Source organism: Oncorhynchus masou, unplaced genomic scaffold (genome assembly GCF_036934945.1).
Source record: "Oncorhynchus masou masou isolate Uvic2021 unplaced genomic scaffold, UVic_Omas_1.1 unplaced_scaffold_1007, whole genome shotgun sequence".
In the NCBI taxonomy this organism is placed as follows: Eukaryota; Metazoa; Chordata; class Actinopteri; order Salmoniformes; family Salmonidae; genus Oncorhynchus; species Oncorhynchus masou.
In genome coordinates, this window is record NW_026999769.1 from 172,855 (window position 1) to 200,184 (window position 27,330).

The 27,330-nt window shown below is 44.8% G+C and overlaps 1 protein-coding gene across 2 annotated transcripts in view; it reads left to right on the plus strand.

The window, feature by feature from the left end:
- Window positions 1-376: 376 nt before the first annotated feature.
- Window positions 377-27,330, plus strand: part of LOC135528669 (DIS3-like exonuclease 1) — a 41,375-nt gene continuing 14,421 nt past the window's right edge. Inside the window, exons 1-13 of one of the 2 annotated variants that reach the window (XM_064957782.1) lie at window positions 377-611; window positions 1,112-1,268; window positions 10,516-10,644; window positions 11,596-11,731; window positions 15,084-15,251; window positions 15,666-15,744; window positions 17,854-18,030; window positions 18,975-19,144; window positions 19,254-19,415; window positions 21,550-21,809; window positions 23,420-23,512; window positions 24,646-24,800; window positions 26,556-26,634. In XM_064957782.1, coding sequence (XP_064813854.1) covers window positions 482-611; window positions 1,112-1,268; window positions 10,516-10,644; window positions 11,596-11,731; window positions 15,084-15,251; window positions 15,666-15,744; window positions 17,854-18,030; window positions 18,975-19,144; window positions 19,254-19,415; window positions 21,550-21,809; window positions 23,420-23,512; window positions 24,646-24,800; window positions 26,556-26,634 — 1,895 coding nt within the window. In that variant the 5' untranslated portion in view covers window positions 377-481. The remainder of the gene's footprint in view (window positions 612-1,111; window positions 1,269-10,515; window positions 10,645-11,595; window positions 11,732-15,083; window positions 15,252-15,665; window positions 15,745-17,853; window positions 18,031-18,974; window positions 19,145-19,253; window positions 19,416-21,549; window positions 21,810-23,419; window positions 23,513-24,645; window positions 24,801-26,555; window positions 26,635-27,330) is intronic. The other variant, XM_064957783.1, reaches the window with a different exon arrangement.

Genomic DNA, 27,330 nt, shown 5'->3' on the forward strand with positions numbered 1-27,330 from the left:
AACAAACTGTTGCATATTGTCACAATGAATCAGTTGAGAGATCAATCATCGGTGCAATTCGCTTTGGCTTTAAATGGACTTAAATAACTTTCTTTTCCAAAGGGAATTTAATTTCTGGTGTCAGGGCAGGGATATACAAGCACATTCAAATCACTCATGACAGTGCACTGCATCCAACAAAGGTTTAAACTGGATATGTTAACATATTGTTTTCCGCTTTTCTAAAGACACTGGCATTTATAATATGTAAGAAAAAGTGTGTGTGTGTGTGTGTGTGTGTGTGTGTGTGTGTGTGTGTGTGTGTGTGTGTGTGTTTATGGAATTGATGACGTCACTCGATGAGCCCGCCGCGTTTGCGCAGTATGCTTCCTGGACTTGGTTTGTTTACAACTTCGGAATCGGTTCCCGCTTGTCTTCTCAACAGCAGCTAATCTTTCAAAAACAATCGTCCCCAAAACGTTTTCTATGAAGCGGGGTGACCATGATTAAGACCGAGAAGGTGTTACATTTGAAGAGTTCCCGAGGACGGAAGGTCCGTGTGGTCCGGGAACATTATTTGAGAGAACATGTTCCCTGCTACAGCTCTCTCTGTCAGGCACAATGCGCCAACGGTAAAGTCAGGTTTTACAAAATAAAATACTCTATAAGTCTTCCTTTTGATGTCCGTCACATTTTAGGGAAACGTAAATGTAACATGCTAACTAGCTAAATTACAACAAGGCATAAGGTAAACTATGATGTTTCTCCTTTGTATCACACTGTCACGTGATGTTAGTTGTTACACCGTAACAACACGTGTCACCCTTTTAACAGCTCGTTCCCGAGTACAATAGCAATAAAATAATGATGATGGTATTTACAGTAAAGGTAGATAAGACGACTTAGACACCTGTGCATAAATGCATATAGCTACGAATAGACGTGGATGTTGTTGACAACAGTGTTGCTGTGTTTGAAAATGATCTCCATCAAGACATGGTAGAGTCTGAACCTGTTCATACCAACAGAGACAGAGTACACCTGCTCAAAACACCCTCATCATACACTATCCCTTTTCTAGATTGATTAGTTGACAGATTAACCCTCTCTCTCTCTCCCTGTTCTGTCCCAGCAGAGGGCAAGGTGCTGTCTGGAGAGGTGACTCACTATGTGATGCCTGATGCAGGCGTGGCGAGGGACTTTATGGAGATTCTGGAGTTTAGAGAGATCCAGGGGATAGTGTTCACTCAGACTGCCTGCCAGGCTGTCCAACACAGCAGAGGACGCAGGTACAGGAGCTACATGCCTACACCCTACATATAGATAATTACTGTAACACATGTTGAGTAACTCGGCCTTCATACCATTGGTTTTGGGGCAGACAGTAGTAATGAGACATCTACCATTAGTGTTGGGGCAGACAGTAGTAATGAGACATCTACCATTGGTTTTGGGGCAGACAGTAGTAATGAGACATCTACCATTAGTGAGAGGGCAGACAGTAGTAATGAGACATCTACCATTGGTGTTGGGGCAGACAGTAGTAATGAGACATCTACCATTGGTGTTGGGGCAGACAGTAGTAATGAGACATCTACCATTAGTGTTGGGGCAGACAGTAGTAATGAGACATCTACCATTGGTGTTGGGGCAGACAGTAGTAATGAGACATCTACCATTGGTGTTGGGGCAGACAGTAGTAATGAGACATCTACCATTGGTGTTGGGGCAGACAGTAGTAATGAGACATCTACCATTGGTGTTGGGGCAGACAGTAGTAATGAGACATCTACATTTACATTTAAGTCATTTGGCAGACGCTCTTATCCAGAGCGACTTACAAATTGGTGAACCATTATTGAGAGGGCAGACAGTAGTAATGAGACATCTACCATTAGTGAGAGGGCAGACAGTAGTAATGAGACATCTACCATTAGTGTTGGGGCAGACAGTAGTAATGAGACATCTACCATTGGTGTTGGGGCAGACAGTAGTAATGACACATCTACCATTGGTGAGAGGGCAGACAGTAGTAATGAGACATCTACCATTGGTGTTGGGGCAGACAGTAGTAATGAGACATCTACCATTAGTGAGAGGGCAGACAGTAGTAATGAGACATCTACCATTGCTGAGATAGCAGACAGTAGTAATGAGACATCTACCATTAGTGAGAGGGCAGACAGTAGTAATGAGACATCTACCATTGGTGTTGGGGCAGACAGTAGTAATGAGACATCTACCATTGGTGTTGGGGCAGATAGTAGTAATGACACATCTACCATTAGTGGGAGGGCAGACAGTAGTAATGAGACATCTAACATTAGTGAGAGGGCAGACAGTAGTAATGAGACATCTACCATTGGTGTTGGGGCAGACAGTAGTACTGAGACATCTACCATTGGTGTTGGGGCAGACAGTAGAAATGAGACATCTACCATTGGTGTTGGGGCAGACAGTAGTAATGAGACATCTACCATTAGTGGGAGGGCAGACAGTAGTAATGAGACATCTACCATTAGTGAGAGGGAATAGAGTAACTACACCTCTCCAATAACCCTGTCATGGGGACAGAACAGTACTGTCCTACCAAGCAAAATAACAGTAACTGCTCATAGAGTGAAACAGAGAAAAATGACTTCAAGGTCCAGCCAAATTAATTTTAGGCAGATCAGATGTGTTTATCTGTTGTCTTACTACGAGGTTACTTTTTATTCATATTGACCCTGACCTCTGACATGACCTTTGACCCTAGACGGCAGTTACTGCCTTCTTGCTGGGTACACCCACTGGAATACGATTCCACGACAAATAGTTTGATTCTTTTATCAGCAAAGAACAATACATAATAGCAAGGTAAACCATAGACACTGCAGCCACATAGCTCAGTGACACCAAGGTAAACCATAGACACTGCAGGTCATAGCTCAGTGACACCAAGGTAAACCATAGACACAGCAGGTCATAGCTCAGTGACACCTAGGTAAACTGTAGAGACTGCAGCCCCATAGCTCAGTGACACCAAGGTAAACCGTAGAGACTGCAGCCCCATAGCTCAGTGACACCAAGGTAAACCGTAGACACTGCAGCCCCAAAGATCAGTGACACCAAGTGACGTGAGTGATGCCAGTTGCTGACGTGAGGGATGCCAGTTGCTGACGTGAGTGATGCCAGTTGCTGACGTGAGTGATGCCAGTTGCTGACGTGAGTGATGCCAGTTGCTGACGTGAGTGATGCCAGTTGCTGACGTGAGGGATGCCAGTTTTGGCCTTTTTCCTTGGTTTCAATGTAACTTCTTGCAGTTACTGCAGAAACTGACCCCCATTTTCTCCGTAACACAACACAATGGAGGCAGGATATTTGTCCACATGATAAAACAGGTATTTCATGTATAGAACAAGGATCAGAACTCATTTTTGACCAAATGTGCAGTTTCTATCACATATCTATCATAGAGGAGGACACATATCTATCATAGAGGAGGACACATATCTATCATAGAGGAGGACACATATCTATCATAGAGGAGGACACATATCTATCATAGAGGAGGACACATATCTATCATAGTGGAGGACACATGTATATTAAACCGACACATTGTGGCATATCTATCATAGCGGAGGACACATGTATATTAAACCGACACATTGTGACATATCTATCATAGAGGAGGACACATATCTATCATAGAGGAGGACACATATCTATCATAGAGGAGGACACATATCTATCATAGTGGAGGACACATATCTATCATAGAGGAGGACACATATCTATCATAGTGGAGGACACATATCTATCATAGAGGAGGACACATATCTATCATAGAGGAGGACACATATCTATCATAGAGGAGGACACATATCTATCATAGTGGAGGACACATATCTATCATAGTGGCGGACACATATCTATCATAGAGGAGGACACATATCTATCATAGAGGAGGACACATATCTATCATAGAGGAGGACACATATCTATCATAGAGGAGGACACATATCTATCATAGAGGAGGACACATATCTATCATAGTGGAGGACACATATCTATCATAGAGGAGGACACATATCTATCATAGCGGAGGACACATATCTATCATAGTGGAGGACACATATCTATCATAGAGGAGGACACATATCTATCATAGAGGAGGACACATATCTATCATAGTGGAGGACACATATCTATCATAGTGGAGGACACATATCTATCATAGAGGAGGACACATATCTATCATAGTGGAGGACACATATCTATCATAGTGGAGGACACATATCTATCATAGAGGAGGACACATATCTATCATAGCGGAGGACACATATCTATCATAGCGGAGGACACATGTGTGTTAAACCTACACATTATGACATATCTATCATAGTGGAGGACACATATCTATCATAGCGGAGGACACAGGTGTATTAAACCTACACATTGTGACATATCTATCATAGCGGAGGACACATATCTATCATAGCGGAGGACACAGGTGTGTTATACCTACACATTGTGATATATCTATCATAGCGGAGGACACATGTCTATCATAGAGGAGGACACATATCTATCATAGTGGAGGACACATGTCTATCATAGCGGAGGACACAGGTGTATTAAACCTACACATTGTGACATATCTATCATAGAGGAGGACACATATCTATCATAGTGGAGGACACAGGTGTGTTAAACCTACACATTGTGACATATCTATCATAGCGGAGGACACAGGTGTGTTAAACCTACACATTATGACATGTCTATCATAGCGGAGGACACATATCTATCATAGTGGAGGACACAGGTGTGTTAAACCTACACATTGTGACATATCTATCATAGCGGAGGACACAGGTGTGTTATACCTACACATTATGACATATCTATCATAGCGGAGGACACATATCTATCATAGTGGAGGACACAGGTGTGTTAAACCTACACATTGTGACATATCTATCATAGCGGAGGACACAGGTGTGTTATACCTACACATTGTGACATATCTATCATAGTGGAGGACACAGGTGTGTTATACCTACACATTGTGACATATCTATCATAGTGGAGGACACAGGTGTAGTAGACCTAAATAGCCAATGGCGCACCCTCAACACCGCCTCGGGGACAGCTCTTTAGGCATCCGCACAGCGGCGGCCATGCCGCGACCTCTCTGAGACGACGTGAGGTGTAGGCTCAAGTCCTCGTCGGAGGTGATCGAGTGACACGTAGAGGGCAACTTCCTCCGTGTTACCTTCAATAGAAATCCACCTATCGAGAGTGGGTAAAAGCACAACCTCATTACAGCACGGCGATGCTGATCAAGCTTAAACAGGATGTAGCCTGTGGATGAATAATGTATCCACTTCTAACAGTGTACAGCAGACGCTACTTATACAATACACACACACATTGGTGTTAGTTGTTGTCCAGAGTTGATGACTTGGTGTAAATAACAGTCCCGGTAGGCTTTCAGTAGTCCTCGTCCTCGTCTCCTTTTGTTTCCGTTAGCTCCCGTTTTATAAATCTGTTGCATCGTTAACGTGACGAGGCTTCACTTTTCAGAGTCTTCGGTTTGTGTGTGTGTGTGTGTGTGTGTGTTGTGCTGATGTCATGCTGTGTAGTTGGTTAAATTGCAGAGCTCTATTCACTACAACACACAGGGGACCCCAGGATGAACCGCTGAGTCAGGGAGACTCTGTTATACCCACTGACACGCTATCCTGTTGGTAGGAAAGATCTGTGTTGAGTTATTACATACTGTGGGTTATCACATACTGTGGGTTATTACATACTGTGGGTTATCACATACTGTGGGTTATTACATACTGTGGGTTATTACATACTGTGGGTTATCACATACTGTGGGTTATTACATACTGTGGGTTATTACATACTGTGGGTTATCGCATACTGTGGGTTATCACATACTGTGGGTTATTACATACTGTGGGTTATTACATACTGTGGGTTATCACATACTGTGGGTTATTACATACTGTGGGTTATCACATACTGTGGGTTATCACGTACTGTGGGCTATCACATACTGTGGGTTATCACATACTGTGGGTTATCACGTACTGTGGGTTATCACGTACTGTGGGTTATCACATACTGTAGGTTATCACATACTATGGGTTATCACATACTGTAGGTTATCACATACTGTGGGCTATCACATACTGTGGGTTATCGCATACTGTAGGTTATCACATACTGTGGGTTATTACATACTGTGGGTTATCACATACTGTGGGTTATCACATACTGTGGGTTATCACATACTGTGGGTTATCACATACTGTGGGTTATCACGTACTGTGGGTTATCACATACTGTGGGTTATTACATACTGTGGGTTATCGCATACTGTGGGTTATCGCATACTGTGGGTTATCACATACTGTGGGTTATCACATACTGTGGGTTATCACATACTGTGGGTTATCACATACTGTGGGTTATCACATACTGTGGGTTATTACATACTGTGGGTTATCACATACTGTGGGTTATCACATACTGTGGGTTATCACGTACTGTGGGTTATCACGTACTGTGGGTTATCACGTACTGTGGGTTATCACGTACTGTGGGTTATCGCGTACTGTGGGTTATCACATACTGTGGGTTATCACATACTGTGGGTTATCACATACTGTGGGTTATCACATACTGTGGGTTATCGCATACTGTGGGTTATCACATACTGTGGGTTATTACATACTGTGGGTTATCACGTACTGTGGGTTATCACATACTGTGGGTTATCACATACTGTGGGTTATCACATACTGTATTCTACAAGGTTATTAGGCTACATACTGTAGGTTACTAGGTTATTAGGCTACATACTGTAGGTTACTAGGTTATTAGGCTACATACTGTAGGTTACATACTGTAGGCTGCAAGGTTATTATGCTACATACTGTAGGTTACTAGGTTATTAGGCTACATACTGTAGGCTACAAGGTTACATACTGTAGGCTACATACTGCAGGTTGCTAGGGTACATACTGTAGGCTACAAGGTTATTAGGCTACATACTGTAGGCTACAAGGTTACATACTGTAGGCTACATACTGCAGGTTGCTAGGGTACATACTGTAGGTTACTAGGTTATTAGGCTACATACTGTAGGCTACAAGGTTACATACTGTAGGCTACATACTGCAGGTTGCTAGGGTACATACTGTAGGTTACTAGGTTATTAGGCTACATACTGTAGGCTACAAGGTTACATACTGTAGGCTACATACTGCAGGTTGCTAGGGTACATACTGTAGGCTACAAGGTTATTAGGCTACATACTGTATGCTACAAGGTTACATACTGTAGGCTACATACTGCAGGTTGCTAGGGTACATACTGTAGGTTACATACTGTAGGTTATTAGGTTACATACTGTGGGTTACATACTGTAGGTTATTAGGTTACATACTGTGGGTTACTAGGTTATTAGGATACATACTGTAGGCTTCAAGGTTACATACTGTAGGCTACATACTGCAGGTTGCTGGGGTACATACTGTAGGTTACATACTGTAGGTTATTAGGTTACATACTGTAGTTTACATACTGTAGGTTACCAGGTTATTAGGCTACATACTGTACGTTACTAGGTTATTAGGATACATACTGTAGGCTACAAGGTCCCATAGTGTAGGCTAAAGGGTTATTAGGCTGCAAGGTTATTAGGCTACATACTGTAGGCTACGAGGTTATTAGGCTACGTGGTTATTAGGCTACGAGGTTATTAGGCTACGTGGTTATTAGGCTACGAGGTTATTAGGCTACATACTGTAGGCTACAAGGTTATTAGGCTACATACTGTAGGCTACAAGGTATTAGGCTACGAGGTTATTAGGCTACATACTGTAGGCTACACGGTTATTAGGCTACATACTGTAGGCTACGAGGTTATTAGGCTACGAGGTTATTAGGCTACGAGGTTATTAGGCTACAAGGTTATTAGGCTACACGGTTATTAGGCTACATACTGTAGGCTACAAGGTTATTAGGTTACAAGGTTATTAGGCTACGAGGTTATTAGGCTACATACTGTAGGTTACTAGGTTATTACTGTAGGTTACTAGGTTATTAGGCTACATACTGTAGGCTACAAGGTATTAGGCTACAAGGTTATTAGGCTACAAGGTTATTAGGCTACATACTGTAGGCTACAAGGTTATTAGGCTACAAGGTTATTAGGCTACATACTGTAGGTTACTAGGTTATTACTGTAGGTTACTAGGTTATTAGGCTACATACTGTAGGTTACTAGGTTATTAGGCTACATACTGTAGGTTACTAGGTTATTAGGATACATATTGTAGGTTACTAGGTTATTAGGATACATACTGTAGGTTACTAGGTTATTAGGCTACATACTGTAGGCAACAAGGTCCCATACTGTAGGCTACATACTGCAGGTTGCTAGGGTACATACTGTAGGTTACATACTGTAGGTTATTAGGTTACATACTGTAGGCTACACGGTTATTAGGCTACAAGGTTATTAGGCTACGAGGTTATTAGGCTGCATACTGTAGGCTACGAGGTTATTAGGCTACATACTGTAGGCTACAAGGTATTAGGCTACAAGGTTATTAGGCTACGAGGTTATTAGGCTACATACTGTAGGCTACAAGGTATTAGGCTACAAGGTTATTAAGCTACGAGGTTATTAGGCTACATACTGTAGGCTACACGGTTATTAGGCTACCTACTGTAGGCTACGAGGTTTTTAGGCTACGAGGTTATTAGGCTACATACTGTAGGCTACAAGGATATTAGGCTACATACGGTAGGCTACAAGGTTATTAGGCTATGAGGTTATTAGGCTACGTACTGTAGGCTATGAGGTTATTAGGCTACATACTGTAGGCTACAAGGTTATTAGGCTACGAGGTTATTAGGCTACATAGTGTAGGCTACACGGTTATTAGGCTACAAGGTTATTAGGCTACGAGGTTATTAGGCTACATAGTGTAGGTTACAAGGTTATTAGGCTACATACTGTAGGCTACGAGGTTATTAGGCTACAAGGTTATTAGGCTACCAGGTTATTAGGCTACATACTGTAGGTTACTAGGTTATTAGGCTACAAGGTTATTAGGCTACAAGGTTATTAGCAGTGGTGGAAAAAGTACACAACTGTCATACCTGAGTAGAGGTAAAGTAAAATACTACTTAACTACTTACTACTTAAAAGTCTGAAAGTATTTGGTTTTAAATATACTTAAAGTATTACAAATAAATATAATTGCTAAAATATACTGAAGTATCAAAAGTCAAAGTATAAATCATTTAAATTCCTTATATAAAGCAAACCAGACGGAATCATTTTCTTGTGTTTTTAATTTACAAATAGCCAGGGGCACGCTCCAACACCCAGACATCATTTACAAACCAAGCATGTGTTTAGTGAGTCCACCAGATCAGAGGCTGTAGTGACGACCAGGGATGTTCTATTGACAAGTGTGCGAATTAGACAATTTTCCTGTCCTGCTAAGCATTTAAAAATTGAACGAGTACTTTTAGGTGTCAGGGAAAATGCATGGAATAAAAAATACATCATTTTCTTTAGGAATGTAAGGACGTTAAAGTTGTCAAAACTATAAATAGTTGTCACGCCCTGACCTTAGTATTCTTTGTTTTCTTTATTATTTTGGTTAAGTCAGAGTGTGACAGTAACTGATGTATGTGTTTGGCCCTGTCTAGGGGTTTTGTATGTCTATTGGGGTTTAGTAGTCAAGGTGTTATGTATGTCTATGGTTGCCTAGATTGGTTCTCAATTAGAGGCAGCTGTTTATCATTGTCTCTGATTGGGAACCATATTTAGGCAGCCATATTCCTTGGGTAGTATTTCGTGGGTTATTGTCTATGTGTTAGTGCCTGTGTCTGCATTTGTTTATATATAGTTTCACGTTCGTTTTGTTGTTTTGTAAAGTTTGTTTAAGTGTTCTTCATTTCGTTAAAAAGAAGAACGTATTCACATCACATCCTCCATTCAACGAACGTGACGATAGTAAAGTACAGATAACCCCAAAAAACTACTTAAGCAGTACTTTAAAGTATTTTTACTTAAGTACTTTAAAGTATTTTTTACGTAAGTACTTTAAAGTATTTTTTACTTAAGTACTTTTAAGTATTTGTTACGTAAGTACTTTAAAGTATTTTTACTTAAGTACTTTAAAGTATTTTTACCTAAGTACTTTAAAGTATTTTTTACTTAAGTACTTTAAAGTATTTTTTACCTAAGTACTTTAAAGTATTTTTTAACGTAAGTACTTTAAAGCTACTGCTGTAGCTGGTGTCAAATCTAGGACCCTACTTCATGGTACTTCATGAGACCATACTTCATGGTACTACATGAGACCATACTTCATGAGTTGCCCTCTCTGCGATTTCTTGTTATCTTTTACGTTGTTTATGTCTTGTCTACTATTTTAAGGTATTTGTTTTATCCCTCTTTATATCAGCAAAATGATGCACTTTGAGTAGAAAATGAATTGTTTCTATCAGGCAGTACAACCGGCTACGCAGCTTGCTGAAGGACCCCCGTCATCACTGTATCCTGTTTGCCAACGAGTTCCAGGAGTATTCCTACTGCCCCAGAGAAAAGGGAGAGCCGCAGGACAAATGGCAGACCAGGTGAGTGGCCTTCCTACACCACCTCCTCCGTCTTCATCCTCCGCCTTCATCCTCCTCCTTCATCGTCATCCTCCTCCTTCATCCTGGGGTGGCAGGTAGCCTAGTGGTTAGAGTGTTGGGCCAGTAACTGAAAGGTTGCTAGATCGAATCCCTGAGCTGACGAGGTAAAAATCTGTCGTTCTGCCCCTGAACAAGGCAGTTAACCCACTGTTCCTAGGCCGTCATTGTCAATAAGAATTTGTTCTTAACTGACTTGACTGGTAAAATAAATCAAATTAAAATCCTCCTCCTTCTTCATCCTCGCTGCCTTCATCCTCTTTATCCTATTCCGCCTTCATCCTCCTCTGCCTTCTTCTCTCTCCGCCTTCTTCTGCCTTCATCCTCCTCCTTCATCATCCTCTTCATCCTCCTCTGCCTTCTTCTTTCTCCGCCTTCTTCTGCCTTCATCCTCCTCTACCTTCATCCTCCTCTACCTTCATCCTCCTCTGCCTTCATCCTCCTCTACCTTCATCCTCCTCTACCGTCATCCTCCTCTGCCTTCATCCTCCTCCTTCATCATCCTCTTCATCCTCCTCTGCCTTCTTCCTCCTTCTACTCCTCTGCCTTCACCCTCCTCTTCATCCTCCTCTACCTTCATCCTCCTCCACCTTCTTCCTCCTTCTCCTACTCCTCCTCCTTCATCCTCCTCTTCATCCTCCTCTACCTACATCCTCCTCTACCTTCATCCTCCTCCGCCTTCTTCCTCCTTCTCCTACTCCTCTGCCTTCACCCTCCTCTTCATCCTCCTCCTCTGACTGTAAAACCCAATATTAAGCCAGTTAATGCAAGTCAAGTTTGTTGCCATTTGTAGGTACATAATACGTACATTGGAATTGTGTGTGTTCAGGCATCACTCTGTGTATCTGTATGTGTATGGTAACGCAGGTGTGTCCTCGTCTCCCTCCACCGTAGGTGTGTGTATCAAGCTGCGGTGTGGTACCATGACCACCTGGCAGGGCTGAAGCCAGTAGTGATGATCACTGAAGACCAGACCGCTGTGGCAGAGTACAGCAGCCTCAACTGTGGTGTCTATGTCCTCTGTACACAGGTACAACACTATAGTACACACAGCCTCAACTGTGGTGTTTATGTCCTCTGTACACAGGTACAACACTATAGTACACAGCCTCAACTGTGGTGTTTATGTCCTCTGTACACAGGTACAACACTATAGTACACACAGCCTCAACTGTGGTAACTACTTCCTCTGTACACAGGTAAACACTATAGTACACGCAGCCTCAACTGTGGTGTTTATGTCCTCTGTACACAGGTACAACACTATAGTACACACAGCCTCAACTGTGGTAACTACTTCCTCTGTACACAGGTACAACACTATAGTACACACAGCCTCAACTGTGGTGTTTATGTCCTCTGTACACAGGTAAACACTATAGTACACACAGCCTCAACTGTGGTAACTACTTCCTCTGTACACAGGTACAACACTATAGTACACACAGCCTCAACTGTGGTGTTTATGTCCTCTGTACACAGGTAAACACTATAGTACACACAGCCTCAACTGTGGTAACTACTTCCTCTGTACACAGGTAAACACTATAGTACACGCAGCCTCAACTGTGGTGTTTATGTCCTCTGTACACAGGTAAACACTATAGTACACGCAGCCTCAACTGTGGTGTTTATGTCCTCTGTACACAGGTACAACACTATAGTACACACAGCCTCAACTGTGGTAACTACTTCCTCTGTACACAGGTACAACACTATAGTACACACAGCCTCAACTGTGGTGTCTATGTCCTCTGTACACAGGTACAACACTAGTACACACAGCCTCAACTGTGGTGTTTATGTCCTCTGTACACAGGTAAACACTATAGTACACACAGCCTCAACTGTGGTAACTACTTCCTCTGTACACAGGTACAACACTATAGTACACACAGCCTCAACTGTGGTGTTTATGTCCTCTGTACACAGGTAAACACTATAGTACACACAGCCTCAACTGTGGTAACTACTTCCTCTGTACACAGGTAAACACTATAGTACACGCAGCCTCAACTGTGGTGTTTATGTCCTCTGTACACAGGTAAACACTATAGTACACGCAGCCTCAACTGTGGTGTTTATGTCCTCTGTACACAGGTACAACACTATAGTACACACAGCCTCAACTGTGGTAACTACTTCCTCTGTACACAGGTACAACACTATAGTACACACAGCCTCAACTGTGGTAACTACTTCCTCTGTACACAGATAAACACTATAGTACACACAGCCTCAACTGTGGTGTTTATGTCCTCTGTACACAGGTAAACACTATAGTACACACAGCCTCAACTGTGGTAACTACTTCCTCTGTACACAGGTAAACACTATAGTACATGCAGCCTCAACTGTGGTGTTTATGTCCTCTGTACACAGGTAAACACTATAGTACACACAGCCTCAACTGTGGTGTCTACTTCCTCTGTACACAGGTACAACACTATAGTACACACCAAGTACCCAAATGCCTGTTCTGTCCCATTGCCCTTCAATGGTGCTAACATGATTAAAGATAAATCCATGGTATACTGAACCTCTATAGATGAATCCATGGTATGCTGAATACTGAATCTCTGTAGGTGAATACCTGGGTAATGAGAACCCTGCTGAATACTGAACCTCTATAGGTGAATACCTGGGTAATGAGAACCCTGCTGAATACTCCTCTATAGGTGAATACCTGGGTAATGAGAACCCTGCTGAATACTCCTCTATAGGTGAATACCTGGGTAATGAGAACCCTGCTGAATACTGAACCTCTATAGGTGAATACCTGGGTAATGAGAACCCTGCTGAATACTGAACCTCTATAGGTGAATACCTGGGTAATGAGAACCCTGCTGAATACTCCTCTATAGGTGAATACCTGGGTAATGAGAACCCTGCTGAATACTGAACCTCTATAGGTGAATACCTGGGTAATGAGAACCCTGCTGAATACTGGACCTCTATAGGTGAATACCTGGGTAATGAGAACCCTGCTGAATACTCCTCTATAGGTGAATACCTGGGTAATGAGAACCCTGCTGAATACTGAACCTCTATAGGTGAATACCTGGGTAATGAGAACCCTGCTGAATACTGGACCTCTATAGGTGAATACCTGGGTATTGAGAACCCTGCTGAATACTGAACCTCTGTAGGTGAATACCTGGGTAATGAGAACCCTGCTGAATACTGAACCTCTGTAGGTGAATACCTGGGTAATGAGAACCCTGCTGAATACTGAACCTCTATAGGTGAATACCTGGGTAATGAGGACCCTGCTGAATACTGAACCTCTATAGGTGAATACCTGGGTAATGAGAACCCTGCTGAATACTCCTCTATAGGTGAATACCTGGGTAATGAGAACCCTGCTGAATACTCCTCTATAGGAGAATACCTGGGTAATGAGAACCCTGCTGAATACTCCTCTATAGGTGAATACCTGGGTATTGAGAACCCTGCTGAATACTCCTCTATAGGTGAATACCTGGGTAATGAGAACCCTGCTGAATACTGAACCTCTATAGGTGAATACCTGGGTAATGAGAACCCTGCTGAATACTCCTCTATAGGTGAATACCTGGGTAATGAGAACCCTGCTGAATACTGAACCTCTATAGGTGAATACCTGGGTAATGAGAACCCTGCTGAATACTCCTCTATAGGTGAATACCTGGGTAATGAGAACCCTGCTGAATACTGGTCCTCTATAGGTGAATACCTGGGTAATGAGAACCCTGCTGAATACTGAACCTCTATAGGTGAATACCTGGGTAATGAGAACCCTGCTGAATACTCCTCTATAGGTGAATACCTGGGTAATGAGAACCCTGCTGAATACTGAACCTCTATAGGTGAATACCTGGGTAATGAGAACCCTGCTGAATACTCCTCTATAGGTGAATACCTGGGTAATGAGAACCCTGCTGAATACTCCTCTATAGGTGAATACCTGGGTAATGAGAACCCTGCTGAATACTGGTCCTCTATAGGTGAATACCTGGGTAATGAGAACCCTGCTGAATACTCCTCTATAGGTGAATACCTGGGTAATGGAACCTCAGGGAACATCAGTCAAAAGGACCCATACAAGAAGCCAGGTTGGGTTCAGATCAGTTTTCATTCCGTTGGTATAGTGTATACTATGTTGTCGGTCCTGTGTGGTTGGTAAGAGTGAGACCCAGGGTTGTGGGTTCAATTCCCCCGCAGGGATCACATAGCCTACACCTACTAAACACAGGATAAAACATCTCCTAATATTACCAGCCAGTGTATCGTTACCTTGTGCGTGTCTCTTGGTCTTAAGGAGCACAGATCTAGAATGAGTAGAACTGTCCCTGCCCATTCAAGTCAATCAGGGCATAATGAGATTCTGTTTCTATGTTCAGGAGTACCTGCAGACGTTCTGGCCGGAGCTGCAGGCTGCCCTGGAGCTGTACTGCTCCATCGCTCAGTCCCTGCAGGAGAAAGGGAGCGAGGGGACGGAGAGAGAGTACACTGAACACCTGCCTGCCGAGGTCCTGCAGGCTGGCATTAAGTCTGGCCGATACATACAGGCAGGTGGAGGGGGCATGACTGTGTGTGTGTGTGTGTGTGTGTGTGTGTGTGTGTGTGTGTGTGTGTGTGCTCAGAAGCACACTGTAACTTCTGTCTCTCTGCCCTTCCATTCCAGGGTACTAAGTCTACTGCCCTTCCATTCCAGGGTACTAAGTCTTCTGTCTCTCTGTCCTTCCATTCCAGGGTACTAAGTCTTCTGTCCTTCCATTCCAGGGTACTAAGTCTTCTGCCCTTCCATTCCAGGGTACTAAGTCTTCTGTCCTTCCATTCCAGGGTACTAAGTCTTCTGTGTCTCTCCCTTCCATTACAGGGTACTAAGTCTTCTGTCCTTCCATTCCAGGGCACTAAGTCTTCTGTCTCTCCCTTCCATTCCAGGGTACTAAGTCTTCTCTCTCTCTGTCCCTCCATTCCAGGGCACTCTGAATGTGAACAAGCACAGGGCCCAGCATGAAGCCTTCGTCCGCTTTGAGGGCTCTTCTAACAAGAGCTCAGGTGAGTTCCACAACAAAACCGACCTATGACCTCAAACTGTTCTGTTCGACCTTTAGCGTAAGGTTGTGGGTTCAATTCCCCCGCAGGGATCACATAGCCTACACCTACTAAACACAGGATAAAACATCTCCTATATTATCAGCCAGTGTACCATTACCTTGTGCGTGTCTCTTGGTCTTCAGGAGCACAGAACTAGAATGAGTAGAACTGGCCCTGCCCATTCAAGTCAATCAGGGCATAATGAGATTCTGTTTCTATGTTCAGGAGTACCTGCAGACGTTCTGACCCAGTTGAGTTTATTAAGAAGGTTACAGACACACAAATATCACACCCACTTAAAAATGCTAATCTCCTCTGTTATTGTAATAGGGGGGAGGTTAGCATGTCTTGGGGGGTATGATATAACATGCTAATCTCCTCTGTTATTGTAATAGGGGGGAGGTTAGCATGTCTTGGGGGTATGATATAGCATGCTAATCTCCTCTGTTATTGTAATAGGGGGGAGGTTAGCATGTCTTGGGGGTATGATATAGCATGCTAATCTCCTCTGTTATTGTAATAGGGGGGAGGTTAGCATGTCTTGGGGGTATGATATAGCATGCTAATCTCCTCTGTTATTGTAATAGGGGGAGGTTAGCATGTCTTGGGGGTATGATATAACATGCTAATCTCCTCTGTTATTGTAATAGTGGGAGGTTAGCATGTCTTGGGGGCTATGATATAGCATGCTAATCTCCTCTGTTATTGTAATAGGGGGAGGTTAGCATGTCTTGGGGGGTATGATATAACATGCTAATCTCCTCTGTTATTGTAATGGTGAGAGGTTAGCATGTCTTGGGGGGTATGATATAACATGCTAATCTCCTCTGTTATTGTAATAGGGGGGAGGTTAGCATGTCTTGGGGGTATGATATAACATGCTAATCTCCTCTGTTATTGTAATAGGGGGAGGTTAGCATGTCTTGGGGGTATGATATAACATGCTAATCTCCTCTGTTATTGTAATAGGGGGAGGTTAGCATGTCTTGGGGGGTATGATATAACATGCTAATCTCCTCTGTTATTGTAATAGGGGGGAGGTTAGCATGTCTTGGGGGTATGATATAACATGCTAATCTCCTCTGTTATTGTAATAGGGGGAGGTTAGCATGTCTTGGGGGGTATGATATAACATGCTAATCTCCTCTGTTATTGTAATAGGGGGGAGGGTTAGCATGTCTTGGGGGTATGATATAACATGCTAATCTCCTCTGTTATTGTAATATGGGGGAGGGTTAGCATGTCTTGGGGGGTATGATATAGCATGCTAATCTCCTCTGTTATTGTAATAGGGGGGAGGTTAGCATGTCTTGGGGGTATGATATAACATGCTAATCTCCTCTGTTATTGTTAGGGGGAGGTTAGCATGTCTGTAACTTTCTCACTCATCATTATTCACATTCAGGATTGTCCTTAGTCAGGGTCGGTTCCACATCAATGTAGACTATTCTTATTTTACAATCAAACATTATTAACCAAAACAAACGGCAAATGTGTAGAGTCACAAGCTTGATGTCGTCATTGAGTACCATGAACCAAATACTTCACTTTTTTTACAACTGTAATACAAATAGAAGTGAATTTGTCCCAAAACGTTTGGTCCCCTAAAATGGGGGGACTATGTTTTTTGTTGTTGTTACCTTTATTTAACAAGACAAGTCAGTTAAGAACAAATTCTTATTTTCAATGACGGCCTGGGAACAGTGGGTTAACTGCCTGTTCAGGGGCAGAACGACAGATTTGTACCTTGTCAGCTCGGGGGTTTGAACTTACAACCTTCCGGTTACTAGTCCAACGCTCTAACCACTAGGCTACCCTGCCGCCCCTCCGCTCTAACCACTAGGCTACCCTGCCGCCCCTCCACTCTAACCACTAGGCTACCCTGCCGCCCCTCCACTCTAACCACTAGGCTACCCTGCCGCCCCCTGTACACAAATATATCGATGAAAAATGCCCTCAAATGAAAGCTGCCAGTCTGCACATCATCGTCATATCATTTCAAATCCAAAGTGCTGGAGGACCAGAGCCAAAACAACACAACAGCATGTGTCACTGTACATCCTCTCCCAGAGCTGAACAGTGATGTGCTGGTGTGTGGGGGGAGGAATCGTAACCGGGCGGTGCACGGCGATATGGTTGCCGTGGAGCTGTTGCCGAAGGGGGAGTGGAGGGGGAGAACCACGGCCCTGACGGAGGGACAGGGGGAGGAGAAGGGAGACGAGACACAGAGCCAACCCATGGCCACAGGTACACACACGCACACACACACACACACACACACACACACACACACACACACACACACACACACACACACACACACACACACACACACACACACACACACACACTACTGACCTAATGTCTCAATTACTCATCTCTGTGTTTCCTAGACTGAATGGATGAGATACTAGACAGAACATACAGTATACAGTATTACAGTATTTACTCCTCTCTCTCTTCTCCCCTCCTCTCTCTCTTCTCCCTCTCTCCCCCTCCTCTCTCCCTTCTCCCTCTCTCCCCCTCCTCTCTCTCTTCTCCCTCTCTCCCCCTCCTCTCTCTCTTCTCCCTCTCTCCCCCTCCTCACTCTCTTCTCCCTCCTTCTCCCTCCTTCTCCCCCTCCTCTCTCTCTTCTCACACCTCCCCCTCCTCTCTCTCTTCTCCCTCTCTCCCCCTCCTCTCTCTCTTCTCCCTCTCTCCCCCTCCTCTCTCTCTTCTCCCTCTCTCCCCCTCCTCACTCTCTTCTCCCTCCTTCTCCCCCTCCTTCTCCCTCCTTCTCCCCCTCCTCTCTCTCTTCTCACACCTTCTCCCCCTCCTCTCTCTCTTCTCCCTCTCTCCCCCTCCTCTCTATCTTCTCCTTCTCTCTCCTCTTCCTCTCTCCCCCTCCTCTCTATCTTCTCCTTCTCTCTCTTACTCTCTCCCCCTCCTCTCTCTCTTCTCCTTCTCTCTCTCCACCTCCTCTCTCTTCTCCCTCCTTCTTCCTCCCTCTCCTCTCTCCCCTCCCTCCTTCTTCCTCCCTCTCCTCTCTCCCCTCCCTCCTTCTTCCTCCCTCTCCTCTCTCTCCCATCCCTCTCCTCTCTCTCTTATCCCTCTCTCTCCCCTCCTCTCTCTCGTCCTTCTCCCTCTCCTCTCTCTCGTCTCCCTCCCTCTCCTCTCTCTCTTTTCCCTCTCTCCCCCCCTCCTCCCTCCAGGTCGTGTGGTAGGGATCCTTCAGAGGAACTGGAGGGACTATGTTGTGACCTTTCCCCCCAAGGAGGAGACCCAATCACAGAGCAGGAACTCCCAGCGTATCCTGGCCACGCCCTGGGACCAACGCATCCCTAAGATCCGAATCAGCACCCAACAGGCTGACAAACTACAGGTCAGACTAAGGACTTGATGATTAGTAGAGTGGTTGAATCAGGTGAACTTGCTTTAAGTCTCTGACTGTTGAAAGGACATGAAGCCTGTCATCTCCTCCGTCTCTCTAGGATCACCGGGTGATAGTTCGTCTGGACTCGTGGGACAGCACCTCCCTCTACCCTAACGGACACAGTGTCAGGGTTCTGGGCCGGGCTGGGGAGCTGGAGACTGAGGTCCAAACCATCCTCATAGAGAACTGCATCCACGTACCTCCCTTCTCTGAGGCACAGGTATAATATATAATATAGTACACCGTCCTCATAGAGATCTGTATCCAGTTCTAGTATAATACACCGTCCTCATAGAGATCTGTATCCAGTTATAGTATAATATACACCGTCCTCATAGAGATCTGTATCCAGGTAGGGTATAGTATAGTACACCGTCCTCATAGAGATCTGTATCCAGTTATAGTATAATACACCGTCCTCATAGAGATCTGTATCCAGGTAGGTTATAGTATAATACACCGTCCTCATAGAGATCTGTATCCAGTTATAGTATAATACACCGTCCTCATAGAGATCTGTATCCAGGTAGGGTATAGTATAATACACCGTCCTCATAGAGATCTGTATCCAGTTATAGTATAGTACACCGTCCTCATAGAGATCTGTATCCAGTTATAGTATAGTACACCGTCCTCATAGAGATCTGTATCCAGGTAGGTTATAGTATAATACACCGTCCTCATAGAGATCTGTATCCAGTTATAGTATAATATACACCGTCCTCATAGAGATCTGTATCCAGTTATAGTATAATACACCGTCCTCATAGAGATCTGTATCCAGTTATAGTATAATACACCGTCCTCATAGAGATCTGTATCCAGTTATAGTATAATACACCGTCCTCATAGAGATCTGTATCCAGTTATAGTATAATACACCGTCCTCATAGAGATCTGTATCCAGTTATAGTATAATACACCGTCCTCATAGAGATCTGTATCCAGTTATAGTATAATATACACCATCCTCATAGAGATCTGTATCCAGTTATAGTATAATATACACCATCCTCATAGAGATCTGTATCCAGTTATAGTATAATACACCGTCCTCATAGAGATCTGTATCCAGTTATAGTATAATACACCGTCCTCATAGAGATCTGTATCCAGTTATAGTATAATACACCGTCCTCATAGAGATCTGTATCCAGTTATAGTATAATACACCATCCTCATAGAGATCTGTATCCAGTTATAGTATAATACACCGTCCTCATAGAGATCTGTATCCAGGTAGGGTATAGTATAATACACTGTCCTCATAGAGATCTGTATCCAGTTATAGTATAATACACCATCCTCATAGAGATCTGTATCCAGGTAGGGTATAGTATAATACACTGTCCTCATAGAGATCTGTATCCAGTTATAGTATAATACACCGTCCTCATAGAGATCTGTATCCAGGTAGGGTATAGTATAATACACCGTCCTCATAGAGATCTGTATCCAGTTATAGTATAATACACCGTCCTCATAGAGATCTGTATCCAGTTATAGTATAATACACCGTCCTCATAGAGATCTGTATCCAGTTATAGTATAATACACCATCCTCATAGAGATCTGTATCCAGTTATAGTATAGTACACCGTCCTCATAGAGATCTGTATCCAGTTATAGTATAATATACACCGTCCTCATAGAGATCTGTATCCAGGTAGGTTATAGTATAATACACCGTCCTCATAGAGATCTGTATCCAGGTAGGGTATAATACACCGTCCTCATAGAGATCTGTATCCAGGTAGGGTATAGTATAATACACCGTCCTCATAGAGATCTGTATCCAGGTAGGGTATAGTATAGTACACCATCCTCATAGAGATCTGTATCCAGTTATAGTATAATACACCATCCTCATAGAGATCTGTATCCAGTTATAGTATAATACACCGTCCTCATAGAGATCTGTATCCAGGTAGGGTATAGTATAATACACCGTCCTCATAGAGATCTGTATCCAGGTAGGGTATAGTATAATACACCGTCCTCATAGAGATCTGTATCCAGGTAGGGTATAGTATAATACAACGTCCTCATAGAGATCTGTATCCAGTTATAGTATAATACACCGTCCTCATAGAGATCTGTATCCAGTTATAGTATAATACACCGTCCTCATAGAGATCTGTATCCAGTTAGGGTATAGTAAAGTCAGTCTTTGCACGAAGATGTAAATTGTTGTCCTTACTTCCATAAATGTGTCCTGTTGGGAGACCCTGTAGATGCAGCGGAGTACTTATGTCGAAATGAGGCTTTTTAAATGTATATTTCTTGTTGTGTGTGTCTACATGTCTCTGTATGTTGATGTATGCGTCACTGCGTATCTGTTTGTGTGTTTCTAGCTTGGTGAGATGCCAGTGTCCTCCCCTGAGAGCCCCTGGTCGGTCGACCCCGCTGAGGTGATTACCAGACGGGATCTGAGACAAACCCACCTGGTGTTCAGCATCGACCCTCGGGGCTGTGAGGACGTAGACGACACCCTGTCCATACGCAGCCTCCCCCCCGGCCCGGGGGGTGAGAGGTTAGAGCTGGGCGTTCACATCGCTGACGTCACACACTTTGTTAAAGAGGGGTCGCTGACAGACCTGGAGGCCCGCGCTAGGTGAGAGGGAGAGGGAGGGAGTGAATGTGTTTGAGTGTCTGTGAGGCATGTGCCAGGTCCTCCCTCTATTTAAATAAGGAAAACATGTATTAACTCCCCCACCACCCCCCCCTCGTCGAAGGACATATATCTTCCTCCTCGTCGAAGGACATATATCTTCCTCCTCGTCGAAGGACATATATCTTCCTCCTCGTCGAAGGACATATATCTTCCTCCTCGTCGAAGGACATGTATCTTCCTCCTCGTCGAAGGACATATATCTTCCTCCTCGTCGAAGGACATATATCTTCCTCCTCGTCGAAGGACATGTATCTTCCTCCTCGTCGAAGGACATGTATCTTCCTCCTCGTCGAAGGACATATATCTTCCTCCTCGTCGAAGGACATGTATCTTCCTCCTCGTCGAAGGACATATATCTTCCTCCTCGTCGAAGGACATATATCTTCCTCCTCGTCGAAGGACATGTATCTTCCTCCTCGTCGAAGGACATGTATCTTCCTCCTCGTCGAAGGACATATATCTTGCCCCTCGACGAAGGACATATATCTTCCTCCTCGTCGAAGGACATATATCTTCCCCCTCGTCGAAGGACATATATCTTCCTCCTCGTCGAAGGACATATATCTTCCTCCTCGAAGGACATATATCTTCCCCCTCGTCGAAGGACATATATCTTCCTCCTCGTCGAAGGACATATATCTTCCCCCTCGTCGAAGGACATATATCTTCCTCCTCATCGAAGGACATATATCTTCCCCCTCTTCGAAGGACATATCTTCCCCCTCGTCGAAGGACATATATCTTCCCCCTCGTCGAAGGACATATATCTTCCTCCTCGTCGAAGGACATATATCTTCCTCCTCGTCGAAGGACATAGATCTTCCTCCTCCTCGAAGGACATATATCTTCCTCCTCGTCGAAGGACATATATCTTCCTCCTTGTCGAAGGACATATATCTTCCCCCTCGTCGAAGGACATATATCTTCCTCCTCTTCGAAGGACATATATCTTCCCCCTCGTCGAAGGACATATATCTTCCCCCTCGTCGAAGGACATATATCTTCCCCCTCGACGGACATATATCTTCCCCCTCGAAGGACATATATCTTCCTCCTCTTCGAATGACATATCTTGCCCCTCGACGAAGGACATATATCTTCCTCCTCGTCGAAGGACATATATCTTCCTCCTCGAAGGACATATATCTTCCTCCTCGAAGGACATATATCTTCCTCCTCGTCGAAGGACATATATCTTCCTCCTCGAAGGACATATATCTTCCTCCTCTTCGAAGGACATATATCTTCCCCCTCTTCGAAGGACATATATCTTAAGAATAAGAACAAATTCTTATTTTCAATTGACGGCCTAGGAACAGTGGGGTTAACTGTGTTATCAGGGGCAGAACGGCAGATTTGTACCTTGTCAGCTCGGGGGTTTGAACTTGCAACCTTTCGGTTACTAGTCCAACGCTCTAACCGCTAGGCGACCCTGCCCTCAGGGGCAGTTAACCCACTGTTGGATATCTCCTCCCTTAAAGTGACCCTGGAATACCCACTTCCCCAAAAGTCAACAGTTCTGACACGTCTGTCTTCTGTCATGTTCTCAGGGCCACCACGTACTACCTGGCCGACCGCAGGTATGACATGCTGCCTGCTGTCCTCAGTGCTGACCTCTGCTCTCTGCTGGGAGGGGTGGACAGGTGAGAGACCAACTCTACATCACACTGACCTCTGCTCTCTGCTGGGAGGAGTGAACAGGTGAAGGAACAACACTTACTGACACCACAACACACCGACCTCTGACATCTGCTCTCTGCTGGGAGGAGTGAACAGGTGTAGGAACAACACCTACTTACACCACAACACACCGACCTCTGACATCTGCTCTCTGCTGGGAGGAGTGAACAGGTGTAGGAACAACACCTACTGACACCACAACACACCGACCTCTGACATCTGCTCTCTGCTGGGAGGAGTGAACAGGTGTAGGAACAACACCTACTGACACCACAACACACCGACCACTGACATCTGCTCTCTGCTGGGAGGAGTGAACAGGTGTAGGAACAACACCTACTTACACCACAACACACTGACCTCTGACCTCTGCTCTGTCAACCTCAGTGAAGTTTCTCAGGATGATTCATTTAGTCTTAGGTCTCATAACGTTGGTTGGAACTATCCAGTAGTCTGAGGCCGTATGTCCCTGCCTCATTAACAGCTGTCCGTGTGTCCCTCTGTGTGTGTCCGTGTGTCCCTCTGTGTGTGTCCCTCTGTGTGTGTCCGTGTGTCCCTCTGTGTGTGTCCCTCTGTGTGTGTCCGTGTGTCCCTCTGTGTGTGTCCCTCTGTGTGTGTCCCTCTGTGTGTGTCCCTCTGTGTGTGTCCCTCTGTGCGTGTCCCTCTGTGTGTGTCCGTGTGTCCCTCTGTGCGTGTCCGTGTGTCCCTCTGTGTGTGTCTCTCTGTGTGTGTCCCTCTGTGTGTGTCCCTCTGTGTGTGTCCCTCTGTGTGTGTCCGTGTGTCCCTCTGTGTGTGTCCCTCTGTGTGTGTCCGTGTGTCCCTCTGTGTGTGTCCCTCTGTGCGTGTCCGTGTGTCCCTCTGTGTGTGTCCCTCTGTGTGTGTCCCTCTGTGTGTGTCCCTCTGTGTGTGTCCGTGTGTCCCTCTGTGTGTGTCCCTCTGTGCGTGTCCGTGTGTCCCTCTGTGTGTGTCCCTCTGTGTGTGTCCCTCTGTGCGTGTCCGTGTGTCCCTCTGTGCGTGTCCGTGTGTCCCTCTGTGCGTGTCCGTGTGTCCCTCTGTGTGTGTCCGTGTGTCCCTCTGTGCGTGTCCGTGTGTCCAGGTATGCCATGAGCGTCATGTGGGACCTGGATGCCCAGTCCCTGACGGTGAACAAGGTGTGGTACGGTCGTACACTAATCCAATCCTCCTACCAGCTTTACTATGAACTGGCCCAGGCTCTGCTCAACGGAGAGGATGCAGAGGTCCCAGAACTAGGTACCATCATGTTATAATACTGCTGAATGGAGAGGAGACAGAGGTCCCAGAACTAGGTACCATCATGTTATAATACTGCTGAATGGAGAGGAGACAGAGGTCCCATCATGTTTTAATTCTGCTGAATGGAGAGGAGACAGAGGTCCCAGAACTAGGTACCATCATGTTTTAATACTGTTGGAGAGGAGACAGAGGTCCCAGAACTAGGTCCCATCATGTTTTAATACTGCTGAATGGAGAGGAGACAGAGGTCCCAGAACTAGGTCCCATCATGTTTTAATACTGTTGGAGAGGAGACAGAGGTACCATCATGTTTTAATACTGTTGGAGAGGAGACAGAGGTCCCAGAACTAGGTCCCATCATGTTTTAATACTGCTGAATGGAGAGGAGACAGAGGTCCCAGAACTAGGTCCCATCATGTTTTAATACTGTTGGAGAGGAGACAGAGGTCCCATCATGTTTTAATACTGTTGGAGAGGAGACAGAGGTCCCAGAACTAGGTCCCATCATGTTTTAATACTGTTGGAGAGGAGGCAGAGGTCCCATCATGTTTTAATACTGCTGAATGGAGAGGAGACAGAGGTCCCAGAACTAGGTCCCATCATGTTTTAATACTGTTGGAGAGGAGACAGAGGTCCCAGAACTAGGTCCCATCATGTTTTAATACTGTTGGAGAGGAGACAGAGGTCCCATCATGTTTTAATACTGTTGGAGAGGAGACAGAGGTCCCAGAACTAGGTCCCATCATGTTTTTATACTGTTGGAGAGGAGACAGAGGTCCCAGAACTAGGTCCCATCATGTTTTAATACTGTTGGAGAGGAGACAGAGGTCCCAGAACTAGGTCCCATCATGTTTTAATACAGCTGGAGAGGAGACAGAGGTCCCAGAACTAGGTCCCATCATGTTTTTATACTGTTGGAGAGGAGACAGAGGTCCCATCATGTTATAATACTGTTGGAGAGGAGACAGAGGTCCCAGAACTAGGTCCCATCATGTTTTAATACTGTTGGAGAGGAGGCAGAGGTCCCATCATGTTTTAATACTGCTGGAGAGGAGACAGAGGTCCCAGAACTAGGTCCCATCATGTTTTAATACTGTTGGAGAGGAGACAGAGGTCCCAGAACTAGGTCCCATCATGTTTTAATACTGCTGGAGAGGAGGCAGAGGTCCCAGAACTAGGTCCCATCATGGTTTAATACTGTTGGAGAGGAGACAGAGGTGGACTACCCTGCTCTAGGCTGTCTAAAGTAGTGCACTACCCTTCTCTAGGCTGTCTAAAGTAGTGCACTACCCTTCTCTAGGCTGTCTAAAGTAGTGCACTACCCTTCTCTAGGCTGTCTAAAGTAGTGCACTACCCTTCTCTAGGCTGTCTAAAGTAGTGCACTACCCTTCTCTAGGCTGTCTAAAGTAGTGCACTACCCTTCTCCAGGCTGTCTGAAGTAGTGCACTACCCTTCTCCAGGCTGTCTAAAGTAGTGCACTACCCTTCTCCAGGCTGTCTAAAGTAGTGCACTACCCTTCTCCAGGCTGTCTGAAGTAGTGCACTACCCTTCTCCAGGCTGTCTAAAGTAGTGCACTACCCTTCTCCAGGCTGTCTAAAGTAGTGCACTACCCTTCTCCAGGCTGTCTAAAGTAGTGCACTATAGAGGGAATAGAACAGATGTGTTTTTATGTTCTGGTTTAATTCATCTTATTGTGAAGCCAAAGTGATTTCTTCATTGTGTTGTCAATAAAGTTATCTTCTTCTTCTATAGCCCGGCTACCACCTGGGGAGAGGGATGCCAAGCTGGCCCAGCTCACCCAGGCCCTGGAGACCCTCACCCACGTGGCCAGGTAGGTACAGAGGGTTTCTATTAATCACTGTCTCACCCACGTGGCCTGGTGGGTACTAGAGGGTTTCTGTTAATCACTGTCTCACCCACGTGGTCTGTTGGGTACTAGAGGGTTTCTCTTAATCATTGTCTCACCGAGGGTTTCTCTTAATCATTGTCTCACCCACGTGGCCTGGTGGTTACTAGAGGGTTTCTGTTAATCACTGTCTCACCCACGTGGCCTGGTGGTTACTAGAGGGTTTCTGTTAATCATTGTCTCACCCACGTGGCCTATTGGTTACTAGAGGGTTTCTGTTAATCACTGTCTCACCCACGTGGCCTGGTGGTTACTAGAGGGTTTCTGTTAATCATTGTCTCACCCACGTGGTCTGTTGGGTACTAGAGGGTTTCTGTTAATCACTGTCTCACCCACGTGGCCAGGTGGTTACTAGAGGGTTTCTGTTAATCACTGTCTCACCCACGTGGCCTGGTGGTTACTAGAGGGTTTCTGTTAATCATTGTCTCACCCACGTGGCCAGGTGGTTACTAGAGGGTTTCTGTTAATCACGGTCTCACCCACGTGGCCTGGTGGTTACTAGAGTGTTTCTGTTAATCACTGTCTCACCCACGTGGCCTGGTGGTTACTAGAGGGTTTCTGTTAATCACTGTCTCACCCACGTGGCCAGGTAGGTACTAGAGTGTTTCTGTTCATCGTTCT